Genomic DNA, 19,053 nt, shown 5'->3' with positions numbered 1-19,053 from the left:
TTTGTAGAAGTAATTAGTTACTCAGCAAAGTAATGGACGGCACAATTAGCGACCTCTGGTTGGATGTGTTTTGTTTACCCGCATCGGCCCAGCAGATGTGGCCGGAAGAATAATCGTACGTCAAAGCGTTGGGCAAACCGATCCCCTCGGAAACCACCACCCGGCGGTTCTGACCATCCACCGACGCGCTTTCAATCTTGGGAGCGTCTCGATTCCAGTCGGTCCAGTACAAAGAACTGCAAAGGGACACAAGATGGGTTGGACCCGGACCATTTCCACTTTTTGAACAAAAATACAGTGATGTCACAATGTGCACAAGAACATGCATGGCCAAAACGCGTTGCTTGAATATAGAGTTTGCAGTACCATGAAATCATGTTCATCAAATCCAAGTGAAAGTATTGAAGTCGTGTATATGAGGTCTCGAAAATGAAAGCATGACAACAGTAGTTGTCATGAATCCACGCAGGTGGTTCATTTGTTATGCGTGGCGATAATGAGACATTATCTTTAGATGTCTCGAAAAAATGAGCTCGAGCAGCGTCGCCTCATTTCGCCAAAATATTTCTACCTCCTCCCGCCTCCTTCTTTTGTCGATATGAGATGAAAAGATGAGCCCCTCCACGCAGGGCCTTATTTACTTCTGTGAACACTGCGCAACGTGACGCCGTTTTCGTTGTTGTCGGACGTCATTCATGTCGTGTTTTGTATGCATGCGTGTCGCATCACGGATGTGTTCTGTTCACATTGGAAGCATTGCATTTGTTTCTATAACATGAACGAGTACATAAAAATATCGGATTTGCCCCTCCCTAAAAAAATCATAATTAATAAACGAGGGATAATATCGCTAGTTTTTCACAGAGGATAAAGAATATACAGAATGCCTGTGAGCATATTTATATTGTCCCATCTTCATATTTTTCCACCATTTATGTTTGAATCTGTTGGTTGAAGGATGACAGCACCACCACAACGATTAATGTCAATCATTAGCCAGTCTATGGCGTTTTCCATGATGTGTTAGCATGGAGCTAACGCAGGCATTCTTAAGGCCATCTGTAACTCTCTTGGATGACTTGTTTGACAGTAAACCTCAACTGGGAGTGGCATGAAACAGCTTGAAGTGCCTTCCCTGAAAAAAAACAACTTTATTTTCTGCAAAACTGCTGCAAATTGTGAAGTTAAATGAATTGCTGCCACACAAAACAAAATAAATTATCGGTCGAGTGATGTTTCATATCTCCAAAACACTTGTAAGTTGGGTCCCTCGTATCTGAAGGCACCAGCGTACTTCAATTAATATTGGGTAATTGCAACCACAAAGCTAGCGGAATCTTCAGACTTTTTTTTGTTTTTTTGTTGTTGTTTTTTTGCCCTTTGCTTAAACACGTCCGTAAATCGGAACAGACTCTCAGACGGGAATAGAACGGGTCCAATTAGCTCATCAAAGATGCTCAAGTGTATGATCACAGCTTCAGGCGGTGTGTGTGTGTGTGGGGGGGAGGGGGTCTGCTTTCCATCATAAATGATGGGATACAGGTGGCAAGTCGATTGGGAATAAGGAAGTAATACACAGCGCTTGTGCTATCAAATTACAAGCATGCACAGTTTGGGGCAGTTAATCAGTCTGATAAATGTCTGAGCAGATGTTTGCGCAAGAGTGTTCGCGCATGTGCGTCGTTCGTCATCATTTGATTGCTTTACATGTATGTGTGTGTGTGTGGGGGGGCTGTATGTGTTCTCACGCATTTGCGTGTACGTGTGTACAAGCTTGACACACGCATGCGCTGAATTTAATTGACTTGGGTGCTTAGCTTTTGGTCAGAGGACGCGTGCGTGCGTGCGCGTGCGCACACACACACACACACACACGCGCGCGAGCAAATGCATAAAATTGGCCCGAGGTCAAAAACTAATCACCGACAGACATTTTAAGTTTCATTATTTGGCTTATTGCTGTTGTGTTTAATGATGGATTAAACGCACTAACATCTTCCCAAACCACACACACACACACATTTTCTGTTGATGATCTGTGATTAATTGCAATGATGGAAAGCAGATGTTATTCCTGAAAAGCTGACTGCTGATGGCCTGGTGCTCTCGCTCTGTGTTTATGAGTCTTGGCGGCCGTCACTAAGAGAGCCCTAAAATTTGCTCGTGTCTTACAGAGAGTAAACACATGTTGCAAAAAAAAGCCCAGTGATTGAAATTTTATCAGCCGGTGACGGACTTGTGTGGAGGCCGCCATGTCTCCAGTGTGGAGCAGACCAGACTCAACAAGACGTCAGTGCTAATAAACGAGATTCAGGACTTGTTGGTGCATCGTCCCACAGTGGATCACCTCTTGGTTGCGTCGCTGGAGGGTTCCGGCTATGGGGAAGGGCTGACGAGTTCATTTAAAGCAACATCGCTTTGTCGTTGAAGGCAATTTTCAAATGTTAATGTTTGCAATTTGGAGGTGAAAAAACCAAAACAAACTGTTTCATTTTGGTCGACCGGGAGGCTTTATTTTTATTCTGATAATTATGTGAATTTTATATAGCTATACAGTGTCAGAAGCTTAAGAAGTGCAAGAAACATATTTACAAATCACTGTTGGAAAAAGTTGACGCGAGAAAGCCACTACTTGTTTGCATTATTGTTGTAATCTGACTCTTATGTTTCTGCCAAGTTAGTGAACGCTTAAAAGGGTTTAGTAAGTTAACAACGCTAATTGAACTAGATAAAAAAACTGTATTTCATATTAATTCATGTTTCATTTATTTGAAAATAAGCCTCATCGCTAAGACCAAAGCATTTATGTATAATAAATGTTTTTGGAATGTGGGAGGAAAGCGAAGTACCCGGAGAAAAACCATGCAGGCACGGGGGAGAAGATGCAAAGTCCACACGGGGAGGGCGGAGCCGGAATCGAACCCTACGCCTCTGCCGTTCACCCCTACTGGGCTGAGAAGGAGGATCGTGAACTTTACCCCGTGGATGACACCACGATGATGGCCCGGGGATTGACCAAGTCTCTGTCAAAAAGCGTCCTTCGATCGCTCCCGTCCAAGTTGGATCTTTCGATCAGGTCGGGGTTGGAGTCCACCCAGAACATCAGCCTTCGATTGACATCCACAGCCAAACCTTCTGGACTGACCAGATCTACAAAGAGTAGATCATTTAAAAAAAAATTAATAAAAATCACTCCAAAAAATTAGCCAGTGTGTCAAAATGTGTGTGTGTGATCACTCACTTGAGTTAATGAGTATCTCTGGCTCAGCTCCTGGCACCATTGATGCTCTATTAATGGTACGCGCAGACAAATCTGTCCAATACACTTGGTTCTGCTTGCAGTCATATGACAGACCCACAACGATGGAGCCCTGCGCACACACACACACACACACACACACACACACACACACACACACACACATACACACATACACACACACACACACACACATTCACACACGGACAAGATCATTGCAACACATTTATAAGAAAGTCATTCAAGCCAAAGTTGCCATCTGTGCATTTTACATGTAGAGTCAGTAGTGTTCTGGACCGGCTGGCGTCTAGTCTGGACCCGTTGAGAGGAAGGGCTCCGATTTTCTGTCCCTGTGCATAAAGCAGTGTGACATCAGCGTAAGAGGGAGGTGTCACATCCGGGCGAGGTAATGGGCGCACGGTGGGCGGGGCCACCGAAGGAAGGCCTGCAAAAAAATAGGGGCGAGGGGGGCGTAAAAGTTGGCACATGCATTGGGAGGTTTTGACAGAAGCGATTTTGTCAGAGATGATCCAATGCTCACATGCAGGCTTGACGACATCATTTGACCTGGTGCCGGGAACCTCTCGCCCATCCTGGTCCACACACCAGCAGTAGGTGGTCTCCCCATAGCACTGGATTGGACTGAGAAGCCGAAAGAGCGCAATCAATAATTCACCATCAAGACCTTCTTCAAGAAATGGGAGCTCCATGCTGCGACAACGAGGCACTCTAAAGCGGCCACGCAAGCCCTTGTCCACACACTTGCTATCAAGGTTGGAGTTGGAGAAGCAAAGCGCCCTCTTTGAACGACTGCCTTTCTTTCCGTGACGTGCACTCACTCATGGCGTACAACGAGGTTCTCTAATGCGGCCGCGCCAGTGGACTATCAAAAGGAAAGATGCATTTTCAGGGTGTAGGCATCGCTAGCCAACTATCTGCAGTTGTGCCAGATAACCAAGGATGCCAACAAAGGCGTTCAAGCTCTTACTGCATATCGAGTGAGAGGGGCAACGAATGCTGGGGCCCAAGTACGTCACTGTGCCTCATTTGAGCCACAAAAATCTGGAAAACTGAAAAGGCGACAAAACAGTCTCACGTTATACATTCCAATTGGGTGGTACGTAGCTAATACTTGTCCTTGCACGTATCCAGCAATTCTTTTCAAACATGTCAAATGTACTTGAATTAGTGTTACAGTATCTCTCAGCACAGAATGTGAGTTCAGTTGCTATCTCCATAAGTGGCTCGTACGACGTGAATGAGGAACTACCTGAACTGCCCATCCGGCTCGCACTGGGGCAAGTACTGCTGCGGCTCTGGCTTCCCACCGTAATGCTCCATCAAACTGCTTCTCCAGCGCTCACACACGCTCTCGGGACGCTCGGTAGGAGCCACGTAGACTGCGAGAGACACATCAACAAAGCTGAACATCTCGGCTACGATGGACAGTAACGCCTCGGGTTTGTTTGGAGGGTGCCCGTGCAGATCGGCAGTCATCCAGGTCAGGGTGATCGGCAAAGTTTGAATCGTGGCGACTAAGATTCTTCTCGTTCATGGAACATGTTTCGCCTCAAATCCAAAAGGGTGGTCACGATAGGCTTGTCGTCGTCAGGCTGGCAGGTGAATGACTGATTTGGGTTATTCCTTTGAGGAATAGTGGCCACTGACTTATTTTGCTACCAGGCAGGTTGGTATGCAATAACCATATTGTTCGTGACCACCAGAGACTTTAGAACTGAGGAAGCCTTTTGGACTTAAGGCGAAACATCTTCAACAAACAAGAAGATTCCATCGGACTTTATTCATCCGTTGTGCAAATATTCGAACGATGTTCCTGGCTTGAGTTTACAGTATATCACATCTACAGTATATATGAAGGGTGTGATTAATTGTGCGCAGTGTCCATTTGTTGACATGCGCACACACTTTGTCTTGCCTTTGTGTTTACCTTGTAAAATCCATCTCATAACTCACTTTATTGGAGAACTTTAAAAGTTGCAGCTGGTTCTCAGGAAAGGCTGCGTATGTTTCAAGACGGAGAGGACGACGATGGCCATTTGTGTATAACGTGGGAAAGCAGAAGCCTACAAGTGACTGTCAGGTGACAACAACCATTCGGGTGGCAGGCGTCACCCTGAAAAAGGCAGCGTTTGCTTATGGTTTGGTTGCCGAGGAAACACTCCATCCGTCTTCCCGCTAGACAAACTCTGAAGATGTTTGGACAGTCATAAAAGTTTCGTTTACAGCAAGAACTGCTTTTAGCCTACGTGTGTGTATGTGTGTGTGTGTGTGTGTGTGTGTGTGTGCGCGCACCTCGGATCGAGAGAGGGTGAGTGAGGTCATTAGGGCAAAGAGTAAAACATCCAAGAGGGCATGAAATGAAGACTGGTCTCAGCTTACCAGGAGCGTCACAGTCTACGGGAGGAACACCAGGCGGAGTTCTTGTTCCTGCTCTCTCTTGACCGTTGCTGTCCACACACCAACATTGTCCAATGGAACCATGGCACTAGCCCATCAAACGATAATGACTTGAATATTCACTTTCATGCAGTTCAACATCGACATTGATCTATCAGATACAGAGTGTTCAGAAAAGTGATTCAAAGTAGGATTCGGGAGGTGCTCTATGTTGGCTGTATGTCAGCTCATCGTCCAAAATATAAGAGCAAAGCGAGTTGAATCTGTAGAGAAGACAAACGTCTGAAACCTTCTTGAATGTACCTGTTGTGGTGCGTACTGTCCGTGAGCATCACACTGCGGCACAAAGGCTCCCTCCAGACTGGTTGTCTGCATACTTGCTCTGTGGTGTTCACATTGAGTTTTAGGGCGTTGGTCTGTTAAAAAAAAAAAAAACGGTTGAGAAAAGGGAAAGAACGAGCATTGTCAAATATCTACCAACATATACTGAGTGAACGTGCCGAACGTAAGAGCTGTCTATTTCTTACTCGGTCTCTCACAGTCGATGGGAGTTGTACCAGGTGGAGTTCTGGTTCCAGGTCTTTCCTGTCCGTGGCTGTCCACACACCAGCAATGCCCAGTCGAGCCGTGACACTGAAACGGCAGTAACATTTCAAAACATCATATGGCAAAAAAATGAGGCCTCTAATTTAAAAATCGCTTACCTGTTGAGATGTGTACTGTCCGTTAGTATCACAATGAGGTATGAAGGCTCCCAGTATGGGCTTGCCATCTGGACCGGGAGCCTGCACACGGTCTCTGTGTTGCTCACAATGAGTTCGAGGGCGTTCTGGCAAGTACAATTCAGATTATACTTTGGATGGTACCCTGATCTGATGCAGTCGTTCTTGCATATAAACATGAGAAAACATTCAAGTTAAGACCTTGGTTGTCACAGTTAAAGGGTGTTGCACCAGGTGGAGTTCTGGTTCCAGGTCGTTCCTGCCCTTGGTTGTCCACACACCAACAATGTCCACTCGAACCGTGACACTGGAACAAACGCCATGTTTCAGTCCAACCGTTCGTCCATTCATACCTGGGAAATACGAATACCCAATCGGGGTCGATGTGCTGATCGGGATGGCCGGACTCTCTTGTTGACTTGACATAAACAGACTTTCACAGAAAGTGAGACCTTGTGAAAGTTGGAAGCCACACCCAAGTGACAGAAGTGCATCCTCCAACCAGTCCTTTTTGAGACTGACCGCAAATCACTATTCAAGGCCTCAATGGGCTTCTCCCAAACCCCTGTACACTTCTTATCCAAAACTATTGGAACAGTAAAAGCCGATTCTTTATTTTTCCTTCAACTCAAGAAAACAATCACCGCAAACATTTCATGAACCAAAAATTACCGAGGCTTTACCAGAAGATGCAGAGCACCCGTTAAAAGAATAGGGAGACCAGGATAGAATTCGCCATGAATTAAAGGTAAAATATTTGCAATTAAATATTACGTCTGCAAGCGGCCTGGTGGTCCAGTGGTTCACACGTCGACCTCACAGTGCAGAGGTACCGGCTCTTCAATTCCAGCTCTGGCCTCCCTGTGTGGAGTTTGCATGTTCTCCCCGGGCCTGCGTGGGTTTTCGCCGGGTACTCCGGTTTCCTCCCAACTGATTGAACGCTCTAAATTGTCCCTTGGTGTGAGTGTGAGCGTGGATGTTTGTTCGTCCCTGTGCGCCCTGTGATTGGCTGACAACCGGTTCAGGGTGTCTCCCGTCGACTGCCAGAAGTCAGCCCCACGACCCTTGTGAGGATAAGCGGATTGGACAACGGATGGATGTTACGTCTGCTCTCCTTAAAATTTGGCGGTCTTTTCCAAACAATGATACCTTCTCAAAATGTACATGAACTCAACTTGGAATCTGTATCGCAGACATTGAGCATGGTTCATTCTGACTCAATTTCCTCAACCTCCGCTGTGATCCAGGACGTGAGAGTTTTAGAGTATAGACAGGAGACTCTGTCAACCTTCCCTGGGAAACACTCACACTCAAAAACTTCCTAATGTGGATGTGGATATCACATTAGTTGAAAAAGACACGTATTCTTCATACTTGTTGTGTTTACCTGTTGAGGCGTGTATTGTCCATTCGCATCACATTGAGGTATAAAGGCTCCCAATATGGGATAGCCATCTGGACTGGTGGTCTGTACACTGTCTCTATGCTGCTCACAGTGGCTTTTAGGAGGTTCTAGAGATTACATTGCAAAGTTACGCATGGATTGTAAATACAAGACAGTAATAAGAGAAAGTGTAAGCGCAAGAAACTGTTTAGTTTGGCACCTGGTTTGTCACAGTCGATGGGTGTTGTACCAGGAGGAGTTCTGGTACCAGGTCTTTCTTGTCCTTGGCTGTCCACACACCAACAATGGCCAGTAGAACCGTGACACTAAAATACACAATATGTTTTTGGCGCATAAAGACCTTGAGGTCTGGGGACTGATCTGGTTGCATAGACGATACACAAAAGACGTAATGCATCAAACTGTGAAGAAAGTACCTGTTGAGGAGTGTAGTGTCCGTTCGCATCACACTGGGGTACATAGGCTCCCGCGAGTTGATGACCCCCTGGACTTGTGGTCTGAATGCTTTCTCTGTGCTGCTCACAGTGACTTTTAGGACGTTCTAGAAAGTACATTGTAAAGTTATACTTCAATTAAAAATAGAAGAGAGTCATCAGAGTGGAAAGACAAGGAAAGGTGTGCTTTGGCACCTGGTTTGTTGCAGTCAAAGGGTGTTGCGCCAGGAGGACTTCTAGTACCAGGTCTTTCTTGTCCTTGGCTGTCCACACACCAACAATATCCAGTAGAACCGTGACACTAAAATACATGTTTTTGGCGCATAAAGACCTTGAGGTCTGGGGACTGATCTGGTTGCATAGACGATACACAAAAGACGTAATGCATTAAACTGTAAGAAAGTACCTGTCGAGGAGTGTAGTGTCCGTTATTATCACACTGGGGTACATAGGCTCCCGCGAGTTGATGACCCTCTGGACTGGTTGTCTGAATGCTTTCTCTGTGCTGCTCACAGTGACTTTTAGGGCGTTCTAAAAAGTACATTGTAAAGTTATGCTTCAATTAAAAATAAAAGAGAATCATCAGAGCGGAAAGGCAAGGAAAAGTTAGCTTTGGCACCTGTTTTTTCACAGTCAAAAGGTGTTGCGCCAGGTGGAGTTCTAGTACCGGATCTTTCCTGTCCTTGGCTGTCCACACACCAACAATTGCCACTAGAGCCGTGACACTAGAATATCCACTCCGTTTTAGTCGTTTAGAAGGATATACAAAAGACATAATACGTCAAACGGTCGAAAAAGGTACCTGTTGAGGAGTGTAATTTCCATTAGCATCACACTGGGGTACATAGGCTCCTGCTAGTGGTTGACCCTCTGGACTGGTTGTCAGAATACTGTCCCTCTGGTGCTCACAGTGGCTTTTAGGACGTTCTAAAAGTAACATTGTAGAGTTATACTTCAATTAAAAGTAGAAGAGAGTCATCAGAATGTAAATACAAGGAAAGGTGAGCTTTGGCACCTTGTTGGTCGCAGTCAAAGGGTGTTGCGCCAGGTGGAGTTCTAGTACCAGGTCTTTCTTGTCCTTGGCTGTCCACACACCAACAATGGCCACTAGAACCATGACACTAATACACACAATATGTTCTAGTCACACAGAAAGATATACAAAATGCGTCAAACTGTCGAGAAAGCACCTGTTGAGGAGTGTACTGTCCGTTAGCATCACAGTGAGGTACAAAGACTCCTACGAGCGGATGACCATCTGGACTGGTGGTCTGAACTCTGTCCCTGTGGCGCTCACAGTGGCTTTTAGTACAGTCTAAAAATGACATTATAAATGTATACTTGAATAAAAAATATGAGAAAGTCATCAGAGTGTACTGACTCGGGAATGTTAAGACGTTGGCACCTGGTTTGTCACAGTTTATGGGTGTTGCACCAGGAGGAGTTCTAGTCCCGGGTCTTTCTTGTCCTCGGGTGTCCACACACCAACAATGCCCGGTTGAGCTGTGACACTAAAGTACACAACATGTTTTAGTCGCATAGAATGATATGTAAAAGACATAATGCATCGAATTGTCGAGAAAGTACCTGTTGAGGAGTGTAGTGTCCGTTAGCATCACACTGGGGTACGTAGGCTCCCGCTAGTGGTTGACCCTCTGGACTGGTTGTCTGAATACTGTCCCTGAGGTGCTCACAGTGGCTTTTAGGACGTTCTAAAAATTACATTGTGAAGTTATACTTGAATTTAAAAAAATACAGAAGCGAGACATCAAAGTTTAAAGACAAGGGCGTGTTAAACTTTGGCACCTGGTTTGTCACAGTCAAAGGGTGTTGCACCAGCATGAGTTCTAGTACCGGGTCTTTCTTGTCCTTGGCTGTCTACACACCAACAATGCCCAGTTGATCCATGACACTAAAATACACAATATGATTTAGTCGCAAAGAATGATACAGAAAAGACATAATGCATCAAACTGAAGGGAAAATACCTGTTGGGGAATGTACTGTCCGTTAGCGTCACACTGGGGCACATAAGCTCCCGCTAGTTGATGACCCTCTGGACTGGTTGTCTGAATACTGTCTCTGTGCAACTCACAGTGGCTTCTTGGACGCTCTAGAGATTATATTGTGAAGTTATACTTGAATCAAATTTATCAGAGTGTCGCCAGAATGTAAAGACAAGGAAAGGTGAGCTTTGTCACCTGGTTTGTGGCAGTCAAAGGGTGTTGCGCCAGGAGGAGTTCTAGTACCAGGTCTTTCTTGTCCTTGGCTGTCCACACACCAACAATGGCCACTAGAGCCGTGACACTAGAAACACCCAATCCGTTTTAGTCATATAGAATGATATACAAAAGACGCAATGCATCAAACTGTGGAGAATTTACTTGCTGAGGAATATACTGTCCGTTAGCGTCACACTGGGGTACATAGGCTGCTGCCAGTGGATAACCCTCTGGACTGGTTGTGTGTATCCTGTCTCTGTGCAACTCGCAGTGGCTTCTTGGACGCTCTAGAGAATATATTGTAAAGTTATACTTTCTTACTTTCTTTTCCCCCTTTAAGACCAACCAGTCAAAATAAGTTAAACTTTGGCACCTGCTTTTTCACAGTCAAAGGGTGTTGCACCAGGAGGCGTTCTCGTTCCAGACCTTTCTTGTCCTTGGCTATCCACACACCAACAATGTCCACTAGAACCGTGACACTAGAACACAAAATTCGTTTTAGTCAGAATGATGACATAGAATAGACACAAGACCTCAAACCGTCCAAGATCGTACCTGCTGAGGAGTGTAATTTCCGTTAGCATCACACTGAGGTACAAAGGCTCCCACCGGTGGATAACCCTCTGGACCCTCGGTTTGTATACTGTCTCTGTGCAACTCACAGTGACTTTTTGGACGCTCTAGAGATTATATTGCAAAGTTATACTTCAAAAAGAGAGTCATCATAGAGTGTAAACACCAGGATAGTGAGTTTTAGCACCTGGTTTGGCACAGTCAACGGGTGTTGCACCAGGAGGTGTTCGAGTACCGGGTCTTTCTTGTCCTTTGTTGTCCACACACCAACAATGTCCACTAGAACCATGACACTAAAACAAACAATACGCATGTTTATACAGTACGTTTGAGTCATATTGATAATATGCAAAAGATATAATACCTCAAACCATCTAGAATTTACCTGCTGCGAAGTGTACTGTCCATTTGCATCACACTGAGGTACAAAAGCTCCCAAAATGGGATAGCCTTCTGGACTGGTGGTCTGTACGCTGTCTCTGTGCTGCTCACAATGAGTTTTAAGACGTTCCGGGTCTTCTGTTTCATTGATTCAATTAACAATATAGGTTTGAGCCATACGATTAAAAAATAAAAAAGACATCGGTACTCTATTATAGTACTGTATACAGAACATTGGGAAGGATTTGGCATTTGCACCTGGCTTGTCACAGTTAGTGGGTGTTGTACCAGGTAGTGTTCTGGTTCCCAGTCTTTCCTGTCCTTGGCTGTCCACACACCAACAATGTCCAGTAGAGCCGTGGCACTGAAATGAACAATAACATTTAATAAAGCACATCATATACTAAAAGCAATGTCTCCTCTACGAAATAATTTACCTGTAGTGGTGTGTAATGTCCACTGGAATCACATTGCGGTACAAAGGCTCCCGCTACGGGATAACCCTCTGGACTGATAGTCTGGACGCTGTCTCTGTGCTGCTCACATTGGGTTTTAGGTTGCTCTGTAAATGATAACGCAGAGTTAGATATCTCATGGCAATATTAGTCAGTATGAAGTCATTCTCGCAACACTGAAAAATATTGAGCTTTGGCACCTGGTTTGTCACAGTCAACGGGTGTTGACCCAGCAGAAGTTCTAGTACCAGGTCTTTCTTGTCCTCGATTGTCCACACACCAACAATGTCCATTTGAGCCGTGACACTAAAATATACATTTAGTCTTAGTCGAACCAAAATACAGTGGTACTTCTACTTACGATCGTCTCCACATACAAAATTTTTGAGTTATGAAACTTATGAAAGAAATCTCAAGTTCAAAAGGTAAAAATACAGTATGGGCTGCTACTCGCAACTTACTACTACTTACAAAATGTTCTACTTTAAGAAATTTCTTCCAGAACCAATGAATTTCGTAAGTATAGGTACCACTGTATATAAAATACAATGCATTGAGTCAGCACATATTTACCTGTTGTGGAGTGTATTGTCCATTTGCATCACACTGAGGCACAAAGGCCCCCACTAGAGGAAAACCCTCCGGACTGGTGGTCTGCACGCTGTGTCTGTGACGCTCACAGTGGGTTTTTGTACGATCCGGTTCATCTGGATGCGAAAGACAGATTTAGATGTTGTCGTGTAAAACAAATGGAGTTTCCTGATCATTTTTGAAAGAACTGTTTAAATCCCTGTAAAAGTCAAGAAATACCTGTTCATTTTGCTGCGCACTCAATTTTACAGTTGGATAGAAACTAGATGCTGAGCCTTTTCCAATCACATGCATTTATTTATTGCAGTTATACTCTATCGCCTCTTTTTTCGAGGCGTTTTGAAGCACAGGTTGACGCGTGCCGGGAATGACGGCGTTCTAAAGCCAGTGTTTAGCAAGGAAAGCCTGGCAGCCTCGTAGCAATGAAACAAGACATCTGTTGCAGTGATTGTTACACTGCCAAGAGCGTAACAGTTTAACGACGTAGAGGGGTAAATTTAATGAAGAAGTCCATCATTCCCCGTGCACTTTTTCTTCATTCACCTGGTTTATCACAATCTGTGGGTGGTGCACCGGGACTTGTTCTGGTTCTGGGTCTTTCTTGTCCCTGGCTGTCCACACACCAACAATGCCCAGTAGAGCCGTGACACTGTGACACATGGGTGTTATTCAAATTCATGGAGATCAAACACCAAAGTGCTAGATGGAGTCAAAGGCTTCAAAAAACATATCTCTGTAGTTAGCGGGTCATTCTCTTCTTCTGACCTGCAATGGCGTGTATTGTCCATTAGCATCACACTGAGGTACAAATGCCCCCACGAGTGGATTGGTAGTTTGGACGCTGTCTCTGTGCTGCTCACAGTGGGTTTTCGGACGGTCATCTGAGGACATTTAAAAAGTAGAAAGCACAAGCAGTGTCACAACAGCAAAACTTCCTGCACATCCACGACGGTGACAACAAATGCAAGGTCTTTCTGCTGAAAGTCTGTTTCGTACCGGGTCTCTCACAATCGATGGGAGTTGTACCAGGTGGAGTTCTGGTTCCGTGTCTTTCCTGTCCTTGGGTGTCCACACACCAACAATGTCCAGTCGAACCGTGACACTAAAATAACAAGATTGATAAGCATATCATATGGTAAACACATGATGTCTCCAATGTAAAGAATGCTTACCTGTTGAGGGGTATACCGTCCGTTAGCGTCACACTGCGGTACAAAGGCTCCCACTATAGGATAACCGTCTGGACTGGTGGTCTGTACGTTGTCTCTGTGATGCTCACATTGCGTTTTAGGTTGTTGTGGTTGCTCTGGAGGGTTTCGAGGCAAACAAAGCATGTAAACAAAAAAAAAAAAAACATCTCTTTTACAGCAAGACAATGCTCAAGGGGTTGAAATGATGTCCTGTCACTGAGTTTTATTCCACGTGGTCCTCACCATGTCTGTCACAATCTGTTGGCGCCATACCAGGAGGAGTCCTGGTTCCTGCTCTCTCTTGCCCCCTACTATCCACACACCAACAATGACCGGTGGAGCCATGGCACTGTGAATGAGTCAGTAACCTCCTGAGCTCCACTTTTTATTGAGTCAGTGGTCATCGATCCACTTTCTGGCTCTCGTCACCCACCTGCAGTGGTCTGTATCTTCCATCAGAGTCACATTGTGGGACAAAAACCCCAACGGGCAGCTGACTGGCTTGCTCCAGCCCACCTTGTAGTCTGTCTCTGTGCTCCTCACACTGGCTTTTCGTACGGCCTGTCTGTCCTGTAGACAAGTGGGGATGGTAATTAGGCACTTTTTTTTTTACACATGGCTGTACACTGTATGAACAAAATGACTGCTGGGGGAATTTGGGCAAAACAGAGCAATTGTGAGAGAAGGCCTGGCTCCTCATCTTTGTTCAAGTTCATCCCAAAGTTGTTTGAATCGTTGGGCTAAGACGTGTTCTTGATCTTGAATGCTCTGGAAGATCATATATTTTGGGGGCTTTACAGTGTCCGTTTCCACAACCACAAGTGGAATAGCTGCCTATCAGACTGCCATACGGAGGAGCAGGGTTGGTCTGTCCACAGCCTTGGTTCCACAGCTGGTAGTTTGACACCACTTCATCCAATATTGACCGCAAGGATTGTATGCAGGTGCTCAATCATGGAATCACAGTTTTGTTGTTTTAAATTGAAACCAGAAAAGGGTTGACTTCATGATTTAGTCCGTGTCCAACTTGATGTGCACAATTCCACTTTGCCACCCCATTCATTTGAGAATATCCAAAGGGGAAAACTTTCACTCACAATAAAGGTGTCAAAATATCCTTATTTTCCACAAACGTCTCCAGTTTGTGGCACATTTGAAAACGTATCTGGCTGCAATTTTCTTGGATTTCATGACCTCAGTCGGTACGTATGCTTCCACTGCACGCTCAATGCATAGAGATGTCACTTACTGTTGCAATCTGATCTTCACCAGAAGTGCTATGGAAACCACTTTGGAAAAACTACGTTTTCACCGGAGGCTCTAGTTCTTTCATCAATATTACTTTTACTTGGCTTTTAAGGACAAATATATTTAGTTTATCGGTTTTCTAGCAAAATATATGTAGTGGCTGGGTTGTGCCAACAGTTTAACAGGAACATTTCTCAACATACAATTGGCAGGAATTTAGGGATTTCATTATCTCCGGTGAGTCCACGTTTCAAATTGTTTTTAGAAACGTGATGTCCACCAGACCAAAGACAAAAAGCACCATCCGGACTGTAATCAGCACAAAGTTCAAATGCCAGCATCTTTGACGCTATTTTGTAGAAGAATCAGTAAATTTCGACAGTTGGTCATTGCTCATTCGCCAGCGACTGGCCTGCCAATCCGTCATCATCACTCCATCTTTATTTCAGGCTGGCCCAGTCCGTGTTTCCACCATTGCTAAATTACAGTTTGTCACTGATATTTTAGGACTGTCAGTAAAAAAATATATATATATATATGTTTACAAGGGTAACCGCACAATTGTATTCATTCAGAAACACTTTGGACCACTTCATATAAAATAAATACAGTACATTCTTTTATTATGACTGCTTCTCTATAATTAGTACCCTCAGTTCCAAAATGCAAATTTTGTGATTTCAAAAGGAATGCTCAAACACCGTGGGAAACATGCCCCTGTGATTTATAAATCACCATATTCTGTTTTTATTTTCATTTCAAACAACGTCCCAGTGTCAATGGAATTGGGGTTTGTATTTGTCAACATGTAGACTCTGTAAATGCCTGGAAAAACCCGCCTCGTGGCAAGATCACTGACCTTGTTGGGAGCAAAGGAAACCATCTCCATAAAAACCATTCTGACACTGGCACTGGAAGGAGCCTAGGCTGTTGGTGCATCTCGCATCGATGTGGCATGGAGAGGACCTGCATTCATCCATGTCTGAAGACATGCAGTCATAGATAGACGACGAACACTGTCACGTGTGCTAATGCATTGTAATATAGGTCAGATGGCTGAACATGCTATCGATTTAATCAAGAGCTACATTGTCTTTGTAGAATTTGCAGGGGAAATTCATCAAAAGTTCTCACACACACACACACGCACACACACACACACTTTCTCTCATTGGTCATCCTGCCTGCCCTTTCAGGGACCCCACCACTGGATTTTGGTGACAAACTCGTCACACTTTGCCTTCTAGTCAAAGATTCATAGAAATAATAATATGGTAAAGTATTATTGTTAAATAACACACATACATCTCTCTCTCTCTCTCTCTCTTTCTCCAGACAGACAGACAGATAGCTAGATAGATCGATCTGTGTCATGTCTGCTGGTCTTCAAGCAACCTAACATGTTGTGGATAAGAACACTCACCCACACATGTACGTCCGTCAAAGCCAAATTCATAGCCAGCCTGACAGCGGCAGCGATGGCTACCAGGTAAGTTGATGCACTGGGAATGAGCCCCACACATAGACAAGCCCTCTGCACACTCATCGATATCTAACCAAAGAGAGAGAGAGAGAGAGAGAGAGAAAACATGTAAACTGAGAAAAACACCTGGAGCCAAGGCTGCATTCTTAGTACAGTACAAGACGTGATTATGTGGTCATGGAGAGACACTGGGGCCCATCCATGGGAACCGAGGCAGAGCCCGGGGCTTTCCTAGTGCTGTCAGCAGGAGACACGGAGATAATGCTGGGCTAATGACAGGCCACGGACAAGCTTAAAGCAATGGAAGTCCCTGTTAATTACATCATTAAATACAAGGGAGGCCAGGGGGGCAGACAAGGAGGAGGAGAAGAGGGAGTGATGATTCCTTCCATACACATTGGATGGACAGATGTTGAAAACGCTGCTCCGGCGCCTTGAACTGTCAAAGTCTTTGTGCATGTTTAGTTAGCTGTGATGGGAAGTCAGGAAGGGCAAACACTTTGAGTGTACTTCAGTAGATTTTTCAGGTAGACATTCTTTACTTGACTATTTCTTTTTCTGGTGACTTTTCACCTGTTCTTCCTACATTTAAAAAGAGATGTATTCTCTCTCTCTCTCTCTCTCTTTCTCTTTAAAAAAAAAAAAAAGAACAGCAAAACGTTTTGACTAGTGTAATGCAACATATTCAGAGAGGCAAGATATTTCCCATCCATGGCCTTATTTTATTTTTATGTTGTTGCCTCCATCGAATCGAAAAAAAAATAACCTAAACGCACCGGCTGAATTGCTCTCATTTATCAGAAGCTAATTTGGCAATTTTGTTGAAGCATAGCAACTTCTGTTGTGAGCAAAATTATTGCAATACAGCGTTTTGATAGTGTGTCTCATTCATGTGAGCGTGAGTACTATGTACGTACGTAAATAAAAGAGTGAAACTATTCCGTACGCAAAGATGCTTTTTGTTCATTGTCCCAAGTTCAAAATATTTATTAAATATAACTGACAGTAAATAATATTTGTACTTCAGTACATTTCAGAGTCTGCATTTTTTTAAACTTGAACTAAAATATTTCTACTGAGGGACACAGTGTGAATACTTGTGCCACCTCTGTTGGTGTGGGCCAGACACCATTTTCCATGAAGAAAAATAGATTGGGAGTGCCACAGGGGACTAGGTGAAGTACCTTGACAGTTGTGTCCATCCCCGCTGTAACCAGTTCCACATCGGCACTGGAAAGCCTTGTCCTCCAGAGGGATGCACTGGGCAGTCGTGTCGCAGTCATGGCTTCCATCATAGCAGGGGTTAACCAACTCTGCACCTGTCAACCCCATTGAAGCAAAACAAGAGGAACAAATTGGTTTTACATCACCAACAAAACCGTGGCCATTAAATGTGTTGCTTTCATATTTTTTTGAGAAGGAATTGCAATGTTGAAAAGATTTAGGGCACTGCTTATGGCACAAGGGAAATATCTTAACTAACCAAAAACAGACATTTTGGTTCATCTTATGACATTAGATAAAATATATTTGTTACATTCAAATTGACACCAAGCGTATCACTGTAGAAAATGTAGTTTGACGTTACATTGAACCTCTGTATACAGTGGTGCCTTGAGATACAAGATCAATTCGTTAACACTTGGGACTCAAATCCTCATTCCCCATTGAAATTAATAAAGATGCCATCCACCCATTCCAGTCCCTCCCCGAAAAAAAACACATTTGTTCTATGCTTATTGATAAGACAAATACCACTCTATAATGTTATACTTTAAAAAAAACATCCAGGTAAGATATATTTAAATACAATGTAAATGAAAACCTTTTTGCTTCAATATTTGCTTCAATTCAATTGACCTTGTGGTAGTATAATAAAGTCAAAACGATTTACAAGACATGGAGATGGTCTCAGCTCCGCAGTAATCAGCAGTAATTGAGAATATACGCTTGTGAGTATTGTTTCATTAGCTGTCTGCATGTGTTGCCACCACCATTTGTGTTCAAATATCCATTGCTTGAAGAGTTATAATATCGCAAGGCTGATGCTATTTGTTAGCATTTGTTCATCCGAAAAAAAGTTCATCTTGTGACATCTTTAGGCAATCATATACCTTTTTTTTTGTTTGTTTGTTACCTGGCATTAAAAAAACAAGTTGGTCAAACATCACACACAACAAGAGCAAAAGAGCCGTCGATGAACAAAACTTTTTGGCAGAGGAGAGGATCCTCTAAAAGTGCTAAATTCACAATGAGTTGACCTTTGGACTATTTAGTGTTAAGTACTTTGAATGATTACAGCAACAAGGCTAAGTAAACACGTCAGACCAATTCCCACAAGATGGTTTTCTTTTAGGAAGTAACTTGCTTCGTATTCTCAATAATCAGCACATGGTTGAAATTAGACACACCAAGATGACACACACGCGCACACACACACACACACACACAAACACAATGTGATGAGTGAGCAGATGTGTGTGAAAGGTTTCCTCCACCATGACCGCACATTGACCAGGTGTTACAACATGAAATGTTTTGTACGTCTGCTGAACTACCGATTGGCACACTAGATGAACATTACAAGTCACAAGGATAGCTTCACTCTATTTTGTTTACCCAGGTGAAAGCGGAGAGAGCTGATCACTGAGCTGAAATTCTGAGGAAAAGCA

At 44.0% G+C, this 19,053-nt stretch overlaps 1 protein-coding gene across 1 annotated transcript in view; it reads right to left on the bottom strand.

Moving 5' to 3' along the window:
* Positions 1-19,053, bottom strand: part of nid2a (nidogen 2a (osteonidogen)) — a 39,774-nt gene that overhangs the window by 3,438 nt on the left and 17,283 nt on the right. Inside the window, exons 15-57 of the mRNA XM_086111691.1 lie at positions 17,566-17,700; positions 16,322-16,450; positions 15,758-15,880; positions 14,084-14,220; positions 13,894-13,999; positions 13,633-13,766; positions 13,457-13,562; positions 13,226-13,341; positions 13,004-13,109; positions 12,443-12,576; positions 12,070-12,175; positions 11,852-11,976; positions 11,673-11,778; positions 11,419-11,552; positions 11,221-11,326; positions 11,016-11,140; positions 10,834-10,939; positions 10,623-10,747; positions 10,440-10,545; positions 10,227-10,351; positions 10,045-10,150; positions 9,826-9,950; positions 9,644-9,749; positions 9,429-9,553; positions 9,254-9,359; positions 9,041-9,165; positions 8,858-8,963; positions 8,645-8,769; positions 8,434-8,539; positions 8,221-8,345; positions 8,004-8,109; positions 7,787-7,911; positions 6,601-6,706; positions 6,382-6,506; positions 6,205-6,310; positions 5,981-6,093; positions 5,660-5,765; positions 4,530-4,659; positions 3,801-3,901; positions 3,532-3,704; positions 3,242-3,371; positions 2,979-3,150; positions 79-236 (exon numbers count right to left, since the gene is read on the bottom strand). Of these exons, the coding sequence (XP_085967817.1) occupies positions 79-236; positions 2,979-3,150; positions 3,242-3,371; positions 3,532-3,704; positions 3,801-3,901; positions 4,530-4,659; positions 5,660-5,765; positions 5,981-6,093; positions 6,205-6,310; positions 6,382-6,506; positions 6,601-6,706; positions 7,787-7,911; positions 8,004-8,109; positions 8,221-8,345; positions 8,434-8,539; positions 8,645-8,769; positions 8,858-8,963; positions 9,041-9,165; positions 9,254-9,359; positions 9,429-9,553; positions 9,644-9,749; positions 9,826-9,950; positions 10,045-10,150; positions 10,227-10,351; positions 10,440-10,545; positions 10,623-10,747; positions 10,834-10,939; positions 11,016-11,140; positions 11,221-11,326; positions 11,419-11,552; positions 11,673-11,778; positions 11,852-11,976; positions 12,070-12,175; positions 12,443-12,576; positions 13,004-13,109; positions 13,226-13,341; positions 13,457-13,562; positions 13,633-13,766; positions 13,894-13,999; positions 14,084-14,220; positions 15,758-15,880; positions 16,322-16,450; positions 17,566-17,700 (5,196 nt within the window). The remainder of the gene's footprint in view (positions 1-78; positions 237-2,978; positions 3,151-3,241; positions 3,372-3,531; positions 3,705-3,800; positions 3,902-4,529; positions 4,660-5,659; positions 5,766-5,980; positions 6,094-6,204; positions 6,311-6,381; positions 6,507-6,600; positions 6,707-7,786; positions 7,912-8,003; positions 8,110-8,220; positions 8,346-8,433; positions 8,540-8,644; positions 8,770-8,857; positions 8,964-9,040; positions 9,166-9,253; positions 9,360-9,428; positions 9,554-9,643; positions 9,750-9,825; positions 9,951-10,044; positions 10,151-10,226; positions 10,352-10,439; positions 10,546-10,622; positions 10,748-10,833; positions 10,940-11,015; positions 11,141-11,220; positions 11,327-11,418; positions 11,553-11,672; positions 11,779-11,851; positions 11,977-12,069; positions 12,176-12,442; positions 12,577-13,003; positions 13,110-13,225; positions 13,342-13,456; positions 13,563-13,632; positions 13,767-13,893; positions 14,000-14,083; positions 14,221-15,757; positions 15,881-16,321; positions 16,451-17,565; positions 17,701-19,053) is intronic.

This window comes from Hippocampus guttulatus, chromosome 1 (genome assembly GCF_054856545.1).
Source record: "Hippocampus guttulatus isolate MCC_2025c chromosome 1, RoL_Hgut_1.0, whole genome shotgun sequence".
NCBI lineage: Eukaryota > Metazoa > Chordata > Actinopteri > Syngnathiformes > Syngnathidae > Hippocampus > Hippocampus guttulatus.
Note: the sequence above shows the minus strand (reverse complement) of the source record. Positions and strands in the feature narration are given on the sequence as shown.